General features: G+C 37.7%; 1 protein-coding gene across 3 annotated transcripts in view; it reads left to right on the top strand.

Moving 5' to 3' along the window:
• The first annotated feature begins 3,170 nt into the window (after positions 1–3,170).
• Positions 3,171–17,241, top strand: part of rtn4a (reticulon 4a) — a 17,028-nt gene continuing 2,957 nt past the window's right edge. The window contains exons 1-6 of one of the 3 annotated variants that reach the window (XM_027154495.2): positions 3,171–3,308; positions 4,966–5,122; positions 11,447–11,654; positions 11,950–12,088; positions 12,171–12,240; positions 17,186–17,232. In XM_027154495.2, coding sequence (XP_027010296.1) covers positions 5,062–5,122; positions 11,447–11,654; positions 11,950–12,088; positions 12,171–12,240; positions 17,186–17,232 — 525 coding nt within the window. In that variant the 5' untranslated portion in view covers positions 3,171–3,308; positions 4,966–5,061. Of the gene's footprint in view, positions 3,309–4,705; positions 5,123–11,446; positions 11,655–11,949; positions 12,089–12,170; positions 12,241–17,185; positions 17,233–17,241 lie in introns of those variants that run through there. The other 2 variants (XM_027154494.2, XM_027154492.2) reach the window with 2 other exon arrangements.

Raw genomic sequence — 17,241 nt, 5'->3', positions numbered from 1 at the left:
GGGTGAAAGCTCAGCCCAGCAGATAGTAACTGAGGATGAGGACTGCCAATTAGATGGCCAGACACACATTCTCTATCGTTCCGTACTTAGTCTCCCTCACACAAAGCTTGGGGTTGATGCACGGCCTGTGACAATGTCTCCTTGCAAAAAAAAGGGGGGTTAGAAGTCAGGACCATATAAAAGTGATCTGCCACAAAGTGCAATCTTTGACTGAGCAAAAGCCTGTTAGCATGGCTCAGTCAACTGGACCTAATCTGATGCTTTCTTTTTAATGAGATCGGTCAGATAGGGTTAGGGTTAGACCTACGATAAGACGTGAAGACCTACGTGAAGACCTACGATAAGAACCATTTAGTTCTTGGGTCTGGTTCATGCCACAAACCTTGCTGTCTAACCTATTTGGAGAGACACCAAATCAGTGGATTCTTCAACTGGTGTTTGTATCGTGCCATGCACGACCTGCAAACATTACCACAAATGACCAGTCAATATTAGAATGCAAAGAGCCAAATCAATGATTTGTCCAGTCTTAAGTGTTCCGCCATAGATTATGGTCCACGGATCTTTGGGACCAACAAGAGTGTAATTTTTTTTTCTGTATTTAAGTGTCATTGGTCACTCAGTATAATCTATCCTTTATAATCAAAAAATAACAGCTGAGTCACTGGCCATGTTCAAAAAAAAAAGAAGAAGACCTATTTATTGAAACACTTAAACTATCGCTTATTTTCTCTGCTTGTTTTATGTGAATATTAACAAACAAACAAACAGTGTTTTAGGTTGATGGTGTCCAAAATACAAAGTCTTTAACCAAATGAACCAGTGTTTATGTATTAATTGATAGAACTTTTGATCATCACTCGGTATAAAGGGCTTTTGTCAAATGCCATAAATGTAAATCATGTGGAGCTGATATTAGCCCCAGCACTGCCCAGCCGGACCACCTTGCCGGGTGACGCTACTGCTCCAGTAGCACAAGGTCGGTCACTTCTATGATGTTACATTCCCTAACTAGCAAAACATGTTAAAGGTTTGAGCATACATGTGATACCACATTTAGTAGCTGCTATAATGCTGTATTTTGCTGTAATCATGGTGGCTATAAAGTAAGAATAAGTAGAAAATAAGTAGAATCAAAATTTCCAAGCAAACTACAACAAAATATTTTTGCATTTAAGATTAAAATACGGATTGTATCACATGAATTAATTCTGTTTATAGCTAGAGTCCATTAAGTAATTGATTTAACACAATCTCTAAATATGAATGAACCACTGACTACATTCACTTAACAGTTAGGAAATAGTTTGTATAGTGTAATACTGTCATAATGTTAAAAAAACAAAACAAAACAAAAAAAAAACATATTTTTCACGTTTCTTATTATGGAATGATTTAATAATTTTCTTTGTTTCAGGAGAAATTGTTCAGCATTGCATCTGCAAACTGATCCTGGAGGAAAGTTATTTCATTTCATTTTGTCTGCCAAACAGAATGAGTATTAAAGATACAGTAGCTACAGTTCTCTGTACAATTATATACATTTCAAACGTCCTTCTCTGTTTCAGTTGATTCAACAATTTCAGTGCTCTAGTCATCATGAACCTATATATCATGTGCTACAATATTTTCAATATATGCAGAATGTTGCATAAGTCCACCATAATAGGAGAAAAACGTATACCATTTTTTCCTCAATATACACATTGTTAAGAATAAGCTATTTAATGGCTATCCAAATAACCAATTTACAGTAACTGTGATCCCCTGGAAGGAATATAAGGATCTGGAGCAGGACCTCTCTGTGTTGTATCATGTCTCTACCACAGTGTTCTACAACCTGATGACTAAATGAGATGTTCTATCGACAGATCGCTCACCAAGGGGCCTGCACTTGACACCAGCAGAAAGACAAGCCAGCTGATAGCTAAATTCCAGCAGTAGGAAACGAGCTTGTCTGCCAAACAGAATGAGTATTAAAGATAGCTACAGGTCTCTGTTCTTTTAAGGGCAAAATCATGTAAAGTACATTTCAAACGTCCTTCTCTGTTTCAGTTGATTCAACAATCTCAGTGGCTCTAGTCATCATGGACCTATAAATCATGTGCTACAATATTTTCAATATAAAACCAATAACCCATAATTGATCTATTCATACATACAAATGCTGGATGCTGCACAAGTCCACCATAATAGGAGAAATATCAATATTTGAGACATTTTTTCTCAATACACACATTCATTTACAATATACAAATTCAAAAGGATTGAATTATGTGGATTTTTTTTCTTTCTTTGAACAGATACAATTTTATACTGATATAATATATAATGATATAATGTATACTTAAAAAAGATAATACATACTGTACATTTAATTTGATGAAGCCTAAATTACGGGCCATTGTTTAGTGTTTAATTAACATGCATATTGACATTAATAACTAACTAACTTAACTACTATAGCTACAGTAAGTTAGTAACATACAGTAGTTTCAAATTATATTATCACATAGTAAACTCATTTGCATCACCTGTCTTCAGCTATCCTGGTGAACCCGCTGTGAGATTGAGAGCAGACTGACTGTGTCACAGTCTGGGTATGGGACCGTAAGGCACTGCAACAGGTGGTGAAAATCGTTCAGCTCATCACAGGAACTTCATTTTCATACATTGATTAGACTCCTCTCACCCTGCCCATAGGTAGGTGCTTCAAGAGCCTCTGGACATAATCCAGCAGACTCAGGAACAGCTTTTTCCAAAGTGTCTCCTTATTTACACAACCTCTTTCAGCTCCTCCCTTCTGGCTATTCACTGCTTCATATCTATAAGTACTGCATTATCAGGACTGTCAGTCATCACATGATCTGTATATATTATACACACACTACTGCTGCTATATATTGTACAAAAAGCATAATATTGCACAATATTGTTATTTGCACTCCCACACTGTATATACATAACTGATCGGTCATGTTCTGTATTCAAATTTAATACTCATTCTGTCTATATTGTATCCCATTGTCTGCATTGTCTTGTATAGTTTGTATAGTATAGTGTTATTTATGTCTGTACTTTTGAGAGTCACAAACAGCTGGAACCAAATTCCTTGTGCATGTAAGCACACTTGGCCAATAAATCTGATTCTGATTCTGATACAGCCTGATCAACTGTGTCACAGTCTGGGTATAAGACTGTAAGGCACTGCAACAGGTGGTGAAAATAGTCCAGCTCATCACAGGAACTTTATTTTCATACATTGAGGACATCCAAATTCTTAAAGGCTCCTCTCACCCTGCCCATAGGTAGGTGCTCTGGACCTAAACCAGCAGAAACAGGAACAGAATTTTCCCGTGTGTCCTTACTTACACTCCACCGGTATATTTTTTCTATATAGTATATAAAATACAACACCCTGTATAATTTGTCTATAGCACCCAACCTGTATACATTACCTTGTCCATAGCATATTCATCTGTATATTATCCTGTTCATACTGTAAATACTATACATTTTGCACTTGCTGCTTTTGATTAGATGCCAAATTGCATTGTACTTGTACATGTGTAATGACAATACATTTAAATCTAATCTAATCTAATCTGATATTAAGAGGTAAGCAAAGTATTTCTCTACGGATCTGCAATTTGCTCATTAAACATGATTTTCAACCTTTTAAATTTTGGAAGTAACCAGATTTTGAAATGATAGAACTGCCTTGTGATTGAGAGACATGCAAAAAAAAAGAAAGACATTTCAGTCCAGGAAAGCCAGTAGAGCTACATAGTAGTTCTAAAAGTTGAAACTGTCAAAGGATGACCATGGGAACAGATTTTCCAAGCCACACCATAGTGCATTAAATGCAAATCTTTCTCAGACATGCTTTTAACATGTAAATGCATGATTTGATATATTGTCCTGCTGCCACAGGTCTAATTACATAATTGCATTAATAAGTACTGGTGTTAATAATAAAGTGAAAGTGAATAAGATAAGATAAGATAAGATAAGATAAGATAAGATAAGATATTACTTTATTCGTCCCACAATGGGGGAATTTCTCTGTTACAGCAGCAAAAATATATAAAAAGAATAAAGAATAAAGACATAATATAATATACAGTATATACAAAAACTGTATAAAAAGAGTAGTGGTTACACTGAAGACATATTGCACGTTTTTCAAAATTTCTGTTATTGCACATATTTAAAATGCTTTGTTATTGTTTATTATTGCAGTGAAACAGTGTGATGTTGCGTTTAGACTTTACAATAAACCTGATTCTGATTCTGATACAGTGCCCCTGGAGCAGTTGAGGGCCTTGCGCAAGGGCCCAGCAGTGGAAGCTTGACTGTGCTGGGCCTTGAACCCCAAACCTCTAATCAACAACCCAGAGGCTTAACCATTTGAGCCACCACTGCCCCAGTTGAGCCACCACTGCCCCAATAGCAGCAGGGAGAATAGACATATAGAATAGACATATAGAGAATAGCAGCAGGGAGAACAGACATATGGCTTTGTTCATGCATTGTTTTGGGCAACATGATAGTATATTTTGCACTTTTTTGACCTATTTTTTTTTTAGATCACATTAAAGGAACCTTGCTGCAAAAAAAAAAAAAAAAAAAGTTTGAAATCCTCTTGTACAGTTTACCTAATCCAAGCATGACACGTGACCTCTAGCCACGCCCCTTCGAGTAAGTCTTGGTTCACTAAGCTCCTCCCACTGGTGGTTTGTCGTTGTTACAGACGAGTTGACTAACTTCCGGCTTAACTTAAAAAAAAAAAAAAAGAAAAAAAAAGAAAAGACTGTTTCAGCTAGAATGGTTAGTTTGATCATGTGACGCAGACTATCATACTATCATACGTATATTTTCTTGTTACGAAGCTTGCTACTAATTTCCGATATGGATGACCAGATCAGTTCCAGTACAGATGATGAAAAACTGCCCTCTGATCAGTTTACAGACTGTAAAAACTTCGATCCGGAGGATATTTTGGATTTGGCTGGCGGTGCAAAAGACGCTATCGAGAGACACCGATCTGAAGATCCGACCATGGACATAAAAACAGAAAAGATCCTAGAAAAACAGGAAGCTAAAGCACCGTTGTCACAATGTAAGTAGTGACCGTTAACTTCCGCTTTCCCTACACTTAAAAAATAATTAGGATGAATCTATATAGCATTTACAATGCAAAATATATAAGAAATAGATCTTTTAGAGTAATATAAGTCTAGTAGACCAGCGGACCATTCAGGTGCCACGGTTTCATCCGGGGCTTTAAGGTAGCATTTAGCAAGCTAAAAGGGCACCTTGTTGACTAGGTGATTCCACATCCCATAATTAGGGTGGCATTTGTTTCCCACTGATATTATATTCACATATAAAGTTAATATATAAATATATATTATATTTATATATATTTTATATATATCATAAACACGGGTTAAAAAAAAACGTGCATCATTCAGATAAATAGTTTAAAACATGAATAAAACTTTAACTACCTTGAAATATAATCATTGGAATATTTCACAATCTTATAAGTTTGTGAAACACACATTTTAGCCCCAGAACATTCACTCAACCGTGTTCTTGGGAACACACATTGACCCCTCTGAAAAAGTTTGACCCTTCCACAAATTTCCTCCAGATTGTGTAAAAAAGAAAAGAATATTAATAATAACAATAAAAACATCATTCTTTTTCTTCTGTTCGTTCTTATTCTCATTCTTTTTCCTTTTTTATTCATTGATAGTGTGACAGATCACTCGTGAGGTCATTTCAAAACTTCAATTCTGTTACCTACATTATAGCCTGAAAGCGATTATTGTTAATAAAATATTTTAATATTAGAAAATTTGTCTTTAAAATACAATCAATTCTTTATTGGCGTTAGCATGGATGCTTGTTGCAGGGTGTCTAATTAAATCAGCTACTGATAAGAGTAAAACATCTATCTATCTATCTATCTATCTATATATATATATATATATATATATATATATATATATATATATATATATATATATATATATATATATATATATATATTTCAATTCAATTCAAGTTTATTTGTATAGTGCTTTTTACAATAGACATTGTCTCAAATACATATATAAACCTGAATAATACATATCGGAATGGTATATGCATTTTGTTTAATGTGTTTAGGTTTTATTCGAAGGGAAACTAGTTCATGAACATATTTCAAAATATATGCCATCTTTAATAAGTGTTTCGGTTCATCTGGGAGTGTCTAATTTCATTTCATTTCATCACATGAAAGAGAGGAACCAATTTCTTTTTTTACTTGTTGCCATTACAATATGTATTCCGGATGCCATCTCTACAAGCTTCAGTTATGAAAAACCTTAGAACAATGATGGTGACATGCTTTAAGACGAGACATAACACACCCATGGCATGAAATACGGTACAAAAAGCTAAACTAGATCTGATTATTAACCACATACACATAGAGGTTGTATGGTCGATCTATCTCTAGTTAAGTTACCATTTCTAAATCTACCACTTGTTTTCCATTCACAGTAACTGACCCTAAAACTTATTTTGTCTTTTTCTTTCACACCAGTTTTTTTTTTTGCTTTACAGAGACAAATGCGTTAACCGAGTATCTTGCTGTGCTGACAGAAAAAGCCACAAATGAACGCTAAAGGAACACAATTACTTTTCACTTGAAACTTATGAATAAATTAGACGACACACACGGCCACAAGAAACTAATTTATGTGAGCATTACAAAAAGGTTATATTAAACAGCACCCATGCCTGTCTGTCTGTCAGTCTGTCTGTCTATATATACAGTATATATGCAATTGTGCAATTGAGCAATTTCTTCACAGCAGGAAGTTCATTCCAATCATGTGATTCATGACAGGAAACTGCAGGTTGACCAAAAACAACACTTTCTGTTAAGATATTGCACAATCACCACTTACAAGGGCCTAATAATTAGTCAACCCGTCTAATTACTATTGAATTTAAATTCTCAGTACTCAAAAGGAAGAACATATAGGATTAGGTTTAAAAATTAATACTATACACTTGAGAATTTTATTTGATTTTTTTCAAGCTTTAAAATTTATTAAAAATATAGTTTTTAAAAAAACAACAACTATAAAGCTTGCTTATAGGCTGTCTTTTCTGAGACTGTAGTCAGATTATCTCTAATAAACCAGATATTAACCCAGTTACACCTAAATGATCATTTTTTTTAACATTGAGATTTGAGAATGTTTTCAATTATAAGAAACCTGTGTACTAGTAATAGAATTTGTTGTGTTTAGTTATATTGTAATATAATATATAAAATGACATCTGGATATCGGTTAAGTTTCATTTCAGCATGTGGTAATTCCCTTATATTCGCTCAGTAACATTTTTCAGTTGTACTCTATGCTCTGTGAGCATTTTTTTTTCTACAACTTCTGTCCTGATTACTCGGGATGTTATAGCGCTTGACATGACTTGGTACTTTTCTTATAAAAAAGTGCACTTTTCTTAACTTTAAAAGCTCACCCATCAGCAGCACCAGCTGCATTCAGCCTGTCTTGAAAGGTTGAAGTTTGAGGTTATAGAACTTGGCGGGTATAAAAGTCTTTAGGCTTATTCTCAAAAAACTCCTGGCAAATGTTCCTGTAGCTGCTTTTCCCTTGTGCTTGGAATGTGAGAATGACCCACCGGCAAAATAATAGCCATGGTCCACCATGGTTCCATGATGTTTCCTGTCTAAAGGGTGGGGTAGTTAGTAGGTGGTAAGGATGATACACTGGTGACTCAGAATGCAGGTATTTGGAAGTTTGTGCTTCCATCTAGTGGCTCAAATGGATCTTTGCACCCAGGAAAAATGGGGCGTGAGGACAGCTGAAACTGTGTTAGCTGTAATTAGAAAACAGCTCAATGAAAACATGACTTGATACTTTGATGAACCAAATACCTGGCTGCATTATCATGAAATAATTTCATAAAAGCATCATATAGAAAGTGGGATTTAAATTGTTTTTTTTAGATACTTCCTGCTTGTTTATAAAGCAGACGCATGGAACAAGAACATAATTAACAGTTAATGTTACAGAGGTACTAACACTACCGTTACTCAATATGTCAATATTTCTCAATATTATTGACATTTAATTCCAATACTCAAGAACGCCAAGTATCCAGAATGTGTCTAATTACCAGGATGTGTTCTTCCTTCGCCGGGAAGGAATTAGTGTTAAGTCTGTAATGAACTCAGAAATCACTCTGACCTCACTCTGAAATCACTTCCTCAGGAGCTCTTGGTTGCACAATTTCATTCAGCTACAATCTGAAACTTTACATTACATTATTTCCTGTTCAGTGTCACTCAAATGATTCCTCTCAACGTTTCTTCCTCTTATAAGTTTTTCCTCACCACCGTCACCTCAGGCTTGTTCATTAGGGATAAATGTTAGAGATGAATAGTAACTTAATTTGAAACTTTTTAAAATTCTACATTTTTATCATGTTTCTATATTTCTGTAAAGCTGCTTTGAGACAATGTGAAATATGTGTGTTGTTAAATTTTGATATCATCATTTAAAATCTCAGAGGGTCAAGTTTATAAATCCCTGCTTTACAACAAGGATCCATTTCTGCCATCTGCTGGACGTTTCTATTCACACTGCTGTGGAAATGATTTCATCTATTTGTGGAGATTTTTACTAAAGAATTTATAGAATTTGTTAATTATTTGTCTAGTAATTTTTCAGTGATCCTTTTCAATGGCCGTTTGAATGGACATTAACTACTTGCAAGTGAGAACACTCCTTACTGCTTAAAGACAAATATTATATAAATAACGTAGATATAAAATATCATGTTACTGTTAATAGCGTAAATTAAATATTGCTATAATTGTGACGATGGGTCACGTCTCACAACAATGCCTTGTGGGTCACGTCTCACAACAATGCCTTGTGGGTCACGTCTCACAACAACGCCTTGTGGGTCACGTCGCACAACAACGCCTTGTGGGTCACGTCTCACAACAACGCCTTGTGGGTCACGTCTCACAACAACGCCTTGAGGGTCACGTCTCACAACAACGCCTTGTGGGTCACGTCTCACAACAACGCCTTGTGGGTCACGTCTCACAACAACGCCTTGAGGGTCACGTCTCACAACAACGCCTTGTGGGTCACGTCTCACAACAACGCCTTGTGGGTCACGTCTCACAACAACGCCTTGTGGGTCACGTCTCACAACAACGCCTTGTGGGTCACGTCTCACAACAACGCCTTGTGGGTCACGTCTCACAACAACGCCTTGTGGGTCACGTCTCACAACAACGCCTTGTGGGTCACGTCTCACAACAACGCCTTGTGGGTCACGTCTCACAACAACGCCTTGTGGGTCACGTCTCACAACAACGCCTTGTGGGTCACGTCTCACAACAACGCCTTGTGGGTCACGTCTCACAACAACGCCTTTGTGGGTCACGTCTCACAACAACGCCTTTGTGGGTCACGTCTCACAACAACGCCTTTGTGGGTCACGTCTCACAACAACGCCTTTGTGGGTCACGTCTCACAACAACGCCTTTGTGGGTCACGTCTCACAACAACGCCTTTGTGGGTCACGTCTCACAACAACGCCTTGTGGGTCACGTCTCACAACAACGCCTTGTGGGTCACGTCTCACAACAACGCCTTGTGGGTCACGTCTCACAACAACGCCTTGTGGGTCACGTCTCACAACAGCGCCTTGTGGGTCACGTCTCACAACAACGCCTTGTGGGTCACGTCTCACAACAACGCCTTGTGGGTCACGTCTCACAACAACGCCTTGTGGGTCACGTCTCACAACAACGCCTTGTGGGTCACGTCTCACAACAACGCCTTGTGGGTCACGTCTCACAACAACGCCTTTGTGGGTCACGTCTCACAACAACGCCTTGTGGGTCAGGTCTCATGCCTTGTGGGTCACGTCTCATGCCTTGTGGGTCACGTCTCACAACAACGCCTTGTGGGTCACGTCTCACAACAACGCCTTGTGGGTCACGTCTCACAACAACGCCTTGTGGGTCAGGTCTCATGCCTTGTGGGTCACGTCTCACAACAATGCCTTGTGGGTCAGGTCTCATGCCTTGTGGGTCACGTCTCATGCCTTGTGGGTCACGTCTCACAACAACGCCTTGTGGGTCAGGTCTCATGCCTTGTGGGTCACGTCTCATGCCTTGTGGGTCACGTCTCACAACAACGCCTTGTGGGTCAGGTCTCATGCCTTGTGGGTCACGTCTCATGCCTTGTGGGTCACGTCTCACAACAACGCCTTGTGGGTCAGGTCTCATGCCTTGTGGGTCAGGTCTCACGCCTTGTGGGTCAATCACACATTATTGAAAGAAAAAAGGAATACAATACACAAACAGTAGTGTTTTACTTTAATAACACATAAAACATCTTCGAGAGCAGAAATCGGTTTGGTATCAGCGTTTACTTTCATGATAAATATTTGTGTGGGGCAAAAAAAAAACCTGGAACATTTTTATGAATTTATTGACCCTAGTAAGCTAGATTAAAAAAAAGGTTCTAGGCTTTTTTATAATTTTTACTAAACAATAATTACGCTAAAATGCAGGATACGTCGTCGATGGGAAAGAAAATTACTTATCAGTTTGATCCAAGAGCGATTTTTTTTTTAAACTTTGCTTTTATGCGTGCGTGTTGTAGTCTTTAAAAAGTGCATCATCAGCTGTCTGCTTTATTTGAACGGAGAAGCAGAGAGTCAGTCAGAGCTGGAGGCGTTTATCTACAGTATAACGTTAATCGGCGGAAAGACGCAAAGACGGCAACCAAAAGCAGTGAAATGTCACTATTCTTATTACCAGAGTTGTAGCACAAATGAAATATTAATGCAAACAATCCATTCAATACTAAATAAAAATAACATTTATTGATTTGGTCTTTGTCTTGTGTATACTAGTTTATTAATGACTGCATTGATTGGACACACTGTTTGTAGAGAATGCACACATACATGAACTGATCTGATTCAAGACTGGCATCATTACATCATGCATAAAATTTTGGTGTCCACTTTTGCCATTTAATAATACCATAACTTTTGGCTTACTGTGTAGTTATATATAATATATAATATAAAACTCTTCTTGTTTTAAATTCTCACTGAGGGCTAAAGATGAAACCCTAAAACTGCGCCTGTCTTTAATTCTTTTAAAAGTTTTTAATAACAAAAATCTCTGTGTGTTTAACCTGTAATTGATCAGTACTCATTGATCAGAATTTTCTTCCTCTCTTTTCTCCCCTGACCCGCTCATGTTGCACGTGTGCAGTCGTTCGCATTGCTAAGCGTGAGGTAGAACGCTTCCTTGTGCTTCAGGAAGGAGTCTTCTGTCACCTTGTAAACAGTTTCTGTCTGCGTGTTTGTGTTTCAGTGTGGGATCTGCTGTACTGGCGTGACGTTCAGAAGACGGCGTGTGTGTTCGGAGCGACGCTGTCGCTATTGATCTCTCTGAGTCTGCTCAGCATCATCAGCGTGTGTTCGTACATCTCTCTGGCTCTGTTATCCATCACCATCTGCTTCCGGATCTACAGAGGAATCACGGATGCGCTACAGAAGGGCGATAACACTCACCCGTTTAAGTGAGCAACATGCACATACACAAGCTGTAGGTGTGCACCGTGTGGAGTACAAAAGCTGTTAAATACTGACTTTTTGTTTGTGCGTGTGTGTGTGTGTGTGTGTGTGTGTGTGTGTGTGTGTGTGTGTGTGTGTATGAATCTCTGTGTGTTTGTTTGTGGTTTTGTGTGTGTGTTTCTGTATATGTGTGTTTGCATATGCATGTGTTCATATTTGTGTATCTGCGTGTATGTGTGTCCGTGTGTGTTTGCCTGTGCTCGTGTGTGTATGTGTGTGTGTTTGCGTATGCGTGTTTAGATTATATCTGGAGCAGGACGTCACTCTACCAGCTGATGTCATTCATAAACACAGTGACGTTCTGTTGAAGTACATTAATGCCGCTGTGAAAGAACTGAAGCATCTTTTCCTGGTGGAGGATCTGATTGACTCTCTGAAGGTACGAATATTATTATTATTAATAATAATAATAATAATAATATCAACAGTGGGTGATGTTTCTGTGTGTTAATTGTGTACAGGTAGCTGGGCTGCTGTGGGTTTTGACCCACGTTGGTTCTGTGTTTAATGGACTCACTCTTCTCATTATCGGTAAGTGTTCATCATCTCCGGGTTTGTGGCAAATGTAAATACACCAGTGCAAAAATGTGAAATATGATGCAGACTTATTTCTTTTTATTGCTCAAATTCTTCTTGCTCTTCTCTTTTTTTTAAATATTATTTATTATTATTATTTTTAAATGTGATATTTGGAAGTGAATGTAATTCCCATTTCATCATCATTTACTTTAGACCAAAATATCAGCATTAATTTAACGCAAACAAAACAAGTGCAAACGCATATTTGTTCAAATAAGACCTTGAGGTAGGTCTCCAAAACTAAATACCGGAGCTTTAATCATCTCTGCCAGGTCCTTCCTTTAGTTCTTCCATTATTCATGTTCTTTTCTAGTCTTACAGTACATCTTCTAACATCTCCCATGGGTTATTCATCAAGTTCCTCCCTTGTATTACTTCTCTTTTCCTTCCTCTTATTCCTCTTGAACTTCTCTTTTTCATTTACACGTTATACTCGAGTTAACTTATTCTGAAGTGACACAATTAAACTGTTTAATTTCCTACTTCAAGAACCTAACAGTGACCGAGCCATGACTGGTGACCTCCATATCCCTCTCTGGTTCCTCACTCAGACTAGCAGTGTGAGCTAATCCATTCTGAAGCCACTTCCATACTAACTATCCCACGTCTTGCAAACTGTTCCCTTCATTTCCCTCTCGAATACCTGTTTAGCTCTAGAATAGAAGCTATACTTTAGAGGTTGGGGTCAGAGCACAGGATCAGCCATTATACAGCACCCCTGTAGCAGTGAAGGTTAAGGGCCTTGCACAAGGGCCCATCAGTGGCAGTTTGGCAGTGCTGAGGCTTGAACCTTGATCCTCCAATCAACAACCCAGAGCCTTAACCACTTAAGCCACCACTTCCTTTATTTTCTGGCTCTTTCTGTGAGGCCTCAGTTTAGCACATTGGTGCATGAGCACAAAGAAAATGTTCATACACATTTCAAGTAGGTTTATGGTTTGTAAAATTTTTATTTGTACATCACATTAAAAAAACAACAAAAAAACGGTGGGCTCGTTTCCAATCTCGGAAGACTTGTAGCCGCTCTGCTACAGAATGACCTTGCTATAACGACCTCTCTGAGCTTTTCCGGTCTGGTTTCTTGTCACTGCACAGCACAGACACAGCTCTTGTACCAGTCATTAATGCTCTTCTCTCGTCTGCTGTCTGTCGTACCCTCGGTCTCCTCCGTCTGTTAGAGCTCAGTGCAGACATTGATGGAGCGAAAAGAATTTCACTCCCCGGGAAATTTCTGGCACGGTTTACATCTCGTCTCTGGCAGACTCCACTTTGTATCTATCGATAAGCATAAATCCTTTACTGCCCCTGTCACAATGTTTTCCTCCTGATCCGGATCGTAGTCTGCGTCATATTTTCTCCTCCTCGGTCACACAATTTTGACGACAACGTCTTCGGTTGTTATACAAAATGTCACTCAGAGTTACGATGGCATTGGATCCACGGTAATGGCTTTAAATAACTTAAACTACTGCCCAAAGCCGTTCTTAATAGAACCTCTAAGCTTTTTAATGGCAGTGTGTCACTAGTGTGTAAAGCTTTTTTTTTTTTTTAAATAAGTTTTCCTCTGGCATAAAGCTGAATAAACTGTAACTTATTCAAAATTCATCTCACACCCATCGAATGCTCAGCTCAGATTATACCTGTGACTAGCTTGGCCATCCTGAATTAAGCACAAATGACTTCTCTTTATTTTTAGATCTAAACTGTTTATAGTCACATTGCTGGCTTATATCGCTTTAGGTATTTACACCCTTACAACTTGCATACTCTGGACCTCTTTGAAAGATCTGCTGCCATAAAACTCTCATAAAACTCAACTTGTGTATTTATGTGATAGATCTAGATCCACGTTCTCTAGACATCTCTATTTTTAGGTCTGTTTGCATTTCTCTTTCACGTCTGACATCTCACAGGAGTCGACGTTTTTGTTCCCCGCACTGTTGACTCTCATACTCCTGATGTATTAACGCGGGTTTGAGCAGCAAAGCCTAACAAAGCAGAACAGATTTTGCTAGAAATAATAATAATAAAAAATAAAAATAAAAAATGCAAAATAAATCCGCAACCAACCAGCTTTGGAACAGAAAGATTAGTAATTTCTGTTGCCATAATATTTATTAAATTATATTTCCTGTATGGCTATGTTCAGCTGCTCATGCAAACCAAGTTCCATGGTGGGGTTTTAATAAAGCATCCATCCATCCATCCATCCATCCATCCATCCATCCAAACTAATTAAAGATAGAAATGAGTTAAATACTTAACTATTCTTAAAAATCTTACATGTAGGCAAATTCAAAATCTTTTAGATATAGACACATCAAAATTTCACTTTCTAAGGTAAAGCAGAGGTTAATGCAAACCTGAATAAAATAAAATATGTAAATTCATTCCCGGAGATGAAAGGATGTGTCCTGTAGCTGTATGAATCTTATGTGCTTATGATTTCTTTCATAGTGAATCAACTGATGAAATAAATCATAAGCACAAAAAGTTTGATTCATGGATAGTCATCAGAATTTATGCTCCAAATATATTATAACTTTATTAAGAATCAGTAACCAGCATTCACTTAAAACCGTGGACTTAAGACTGTCTTGGCCTGTAATTATTATTATTATTATTATTATTATTATTATTATTATTGTTGTTGTTGTTGTTAGTTAATATTTTAGTTTTAGTAGATTCGATTAGGTTCAACATTATTGTCATTGCACGTGGGTACAAGGCAATGAAATGCAGTTAGCAGCTTAGCATCACTGCACAGACATAGATATACATAAATAAATAGATATTAACGACCGTTCAAAAGTTTAGGATCACTTGGTCATGTAAAGAGAAACCCACATAAAATGAATCAGATCAATTTTAAAGAAAGATCTACAAGACTCATTATCAGTAACCAATCAGTCCTCTGTTTCAGTCTCATCTTATGTTTGCTAAATTGTGTTGTGGGTTTGTTTACTGATTCAACATATTATATATGTGTGTGTGTGTGTGTGTGTGTGTGTGTGTGTGTGTGTGTATGTGTAAATATATAATACACACACACACACACACACATATACACAGTGAAAAATTACACATGATAAAGTATAAATACATGTTAAAAAAAAAAAAAAAAAAAGTGTTGGCCCCCTTCCTGATTTTAAATTGTTTTGCACGTTTGTCACACTTTAATATTTCAGATCAGATCATCAAACAAATTGAAACATTAGTCAAATATAACACAAGTAAACACAACATGCAGTTTTTAAATGAAGGTTTTTATTATTTAGAGAAAACAAAATTCAAACCTACATGGCCGTGTGTGAAAGTGTTTGCCCCCCTGTTAAAACATAACTGTGGTTTATCACACCTGAGTTTAGTTTCCCTAGCCACAGCCAGGCCTGATTACTGACACACCTGTTCACAATCAAGAGACACTTAAATAAGACCTGACTGACAAAGTTACATAGACCAAAAGATCCTCAAAAGCTACACATCATGCTGAGATCCAAAGAAATTCAGGAACAAATCAGAGAGAAAGTAACTGAGATTGATCAATTCTAAAGCATTGCTGCTGAGCAAAAAGAACATAAAGGCTCGTCTCAGATTTGCCAAGGAACATCTTGATGAACCCCAAGGCTTCTGGGAAAATACTCCGTGTTCTGACGAGACAAAAGAACTTTTTTGGAAGGACTGTCTGCATTACATCTGGTGTAAAAGTAACACTGCATGTCAGAAAAAGAACATCATACCAACAGTAAAATATGGTGGTGGTAGTGTGATGGTCTGGGGTTGTTTTGCTGCTTCAGAACCTGGAAGACTTGCTGTGATGAATGGAACCATGAATTCTGCTGTCTACCAAAAAAAATCCTGAAGGACAACATGCGGCCAACTGTTCGTGACCTCAAGCTGAAGCAAACTTTGGTTCTGCAGCAGGACAATGATCCAAAACACACCAGCAAGTCCACCTCGGAATGTCTGAAGAAAAACAAAATGAAGACTTTTGGAGTGGCCTAGTCAAAGTCCTGACATGAGTCCCCTATTGAGATTTTGTGGCATGTCCTTAAAAAGGAGGTTCATGCTCGAAAACCCTCCAATGTGGCTAAATTTCAACAATTCTGCAAAGATTGGTGGACCAAAATTCCTCCACAGCGCTTCAACAGATTCATTGCAAGTTATCACAAACATTTGATTGCAGTTCTTGCTGCTAAGGGCGACCCAACCAGTTGTTAGGTTTAGGGGGTGGAGTTGAAGGGTGTGCTGTGTGGTAAAAGCTCTTCCTTAGCATTCTGGTCTTGGACTGCAGGCATCTGAACCTCTTCCCAGAGGGTAGGAGGGTAAATAGTTTGAGCTGGGAGAGAGGTGTCCATGACGATGCAGGATTATTGTTGACATATAAAAGAATACAATATGTATATATCCACGTATTATTATTATTATTATTATTATTATTATTATTATTATTATTATTATTAGACATGATGTTTGAGCACACAGCAGATTTCTATTTTAGTGTTAACTGCATGCACTCGTTAGGAATAGCTAGTTTTTACCTGTTGTGATGCTAAAGGAGAATTGGCCCCGACTCACACACATCCCCTTCAGATGGGTTTGGAGTTTACGATGTGAGATGATCTAAAGGAGACTGGATAGAGAATACAGGGGCAGATGGTTAACATGAAGAAAAGCTTATCAGTGGCTTTGTTTACTCATTTGTAAGCAAGAAGGCAGAGAAGTCAGTTTTGGGCCAAAGCGCTAGGGACTGTTTAATTCAGGGATGGAAGCCAGCAATAGCTCTAGATCCTCAGTCAGCTCTGGTGAATAATAAACATTGACACTTCTGTTATGCTTTAGAGAATCTGACTTGTCATTTAGTGTAGTGATCATCGATTTCTCTCTTCTCTTGTAGGTGAAGTTGCAGTGTTCACCTGTCCAATACTGTATGAAAAATACCAGGTGAGTCTC

The sequence above is a fragment of the Tachysurus fulvidraco genome, chromosome 5 (genome assembly GCF_022655615.1).
Source record: "Tachysurus fulvidraco isolate hzauxx_2018 chromosome 5, HZAU_PFXX_2.0, whole genome shotgun sequence".
NCBI classification, from domain to species: Eukaryota; Metazoa; Chordata; class Actinopteri; order Siluriformes; family Bagridae; genus Tachysurus; species Tachysurus fulvidraco.
The sequence above is the reverse complement of the archived record's forward strand: the minus strand, read 5'-3'. Positions and strand labels throughout refer to the sequence as shown.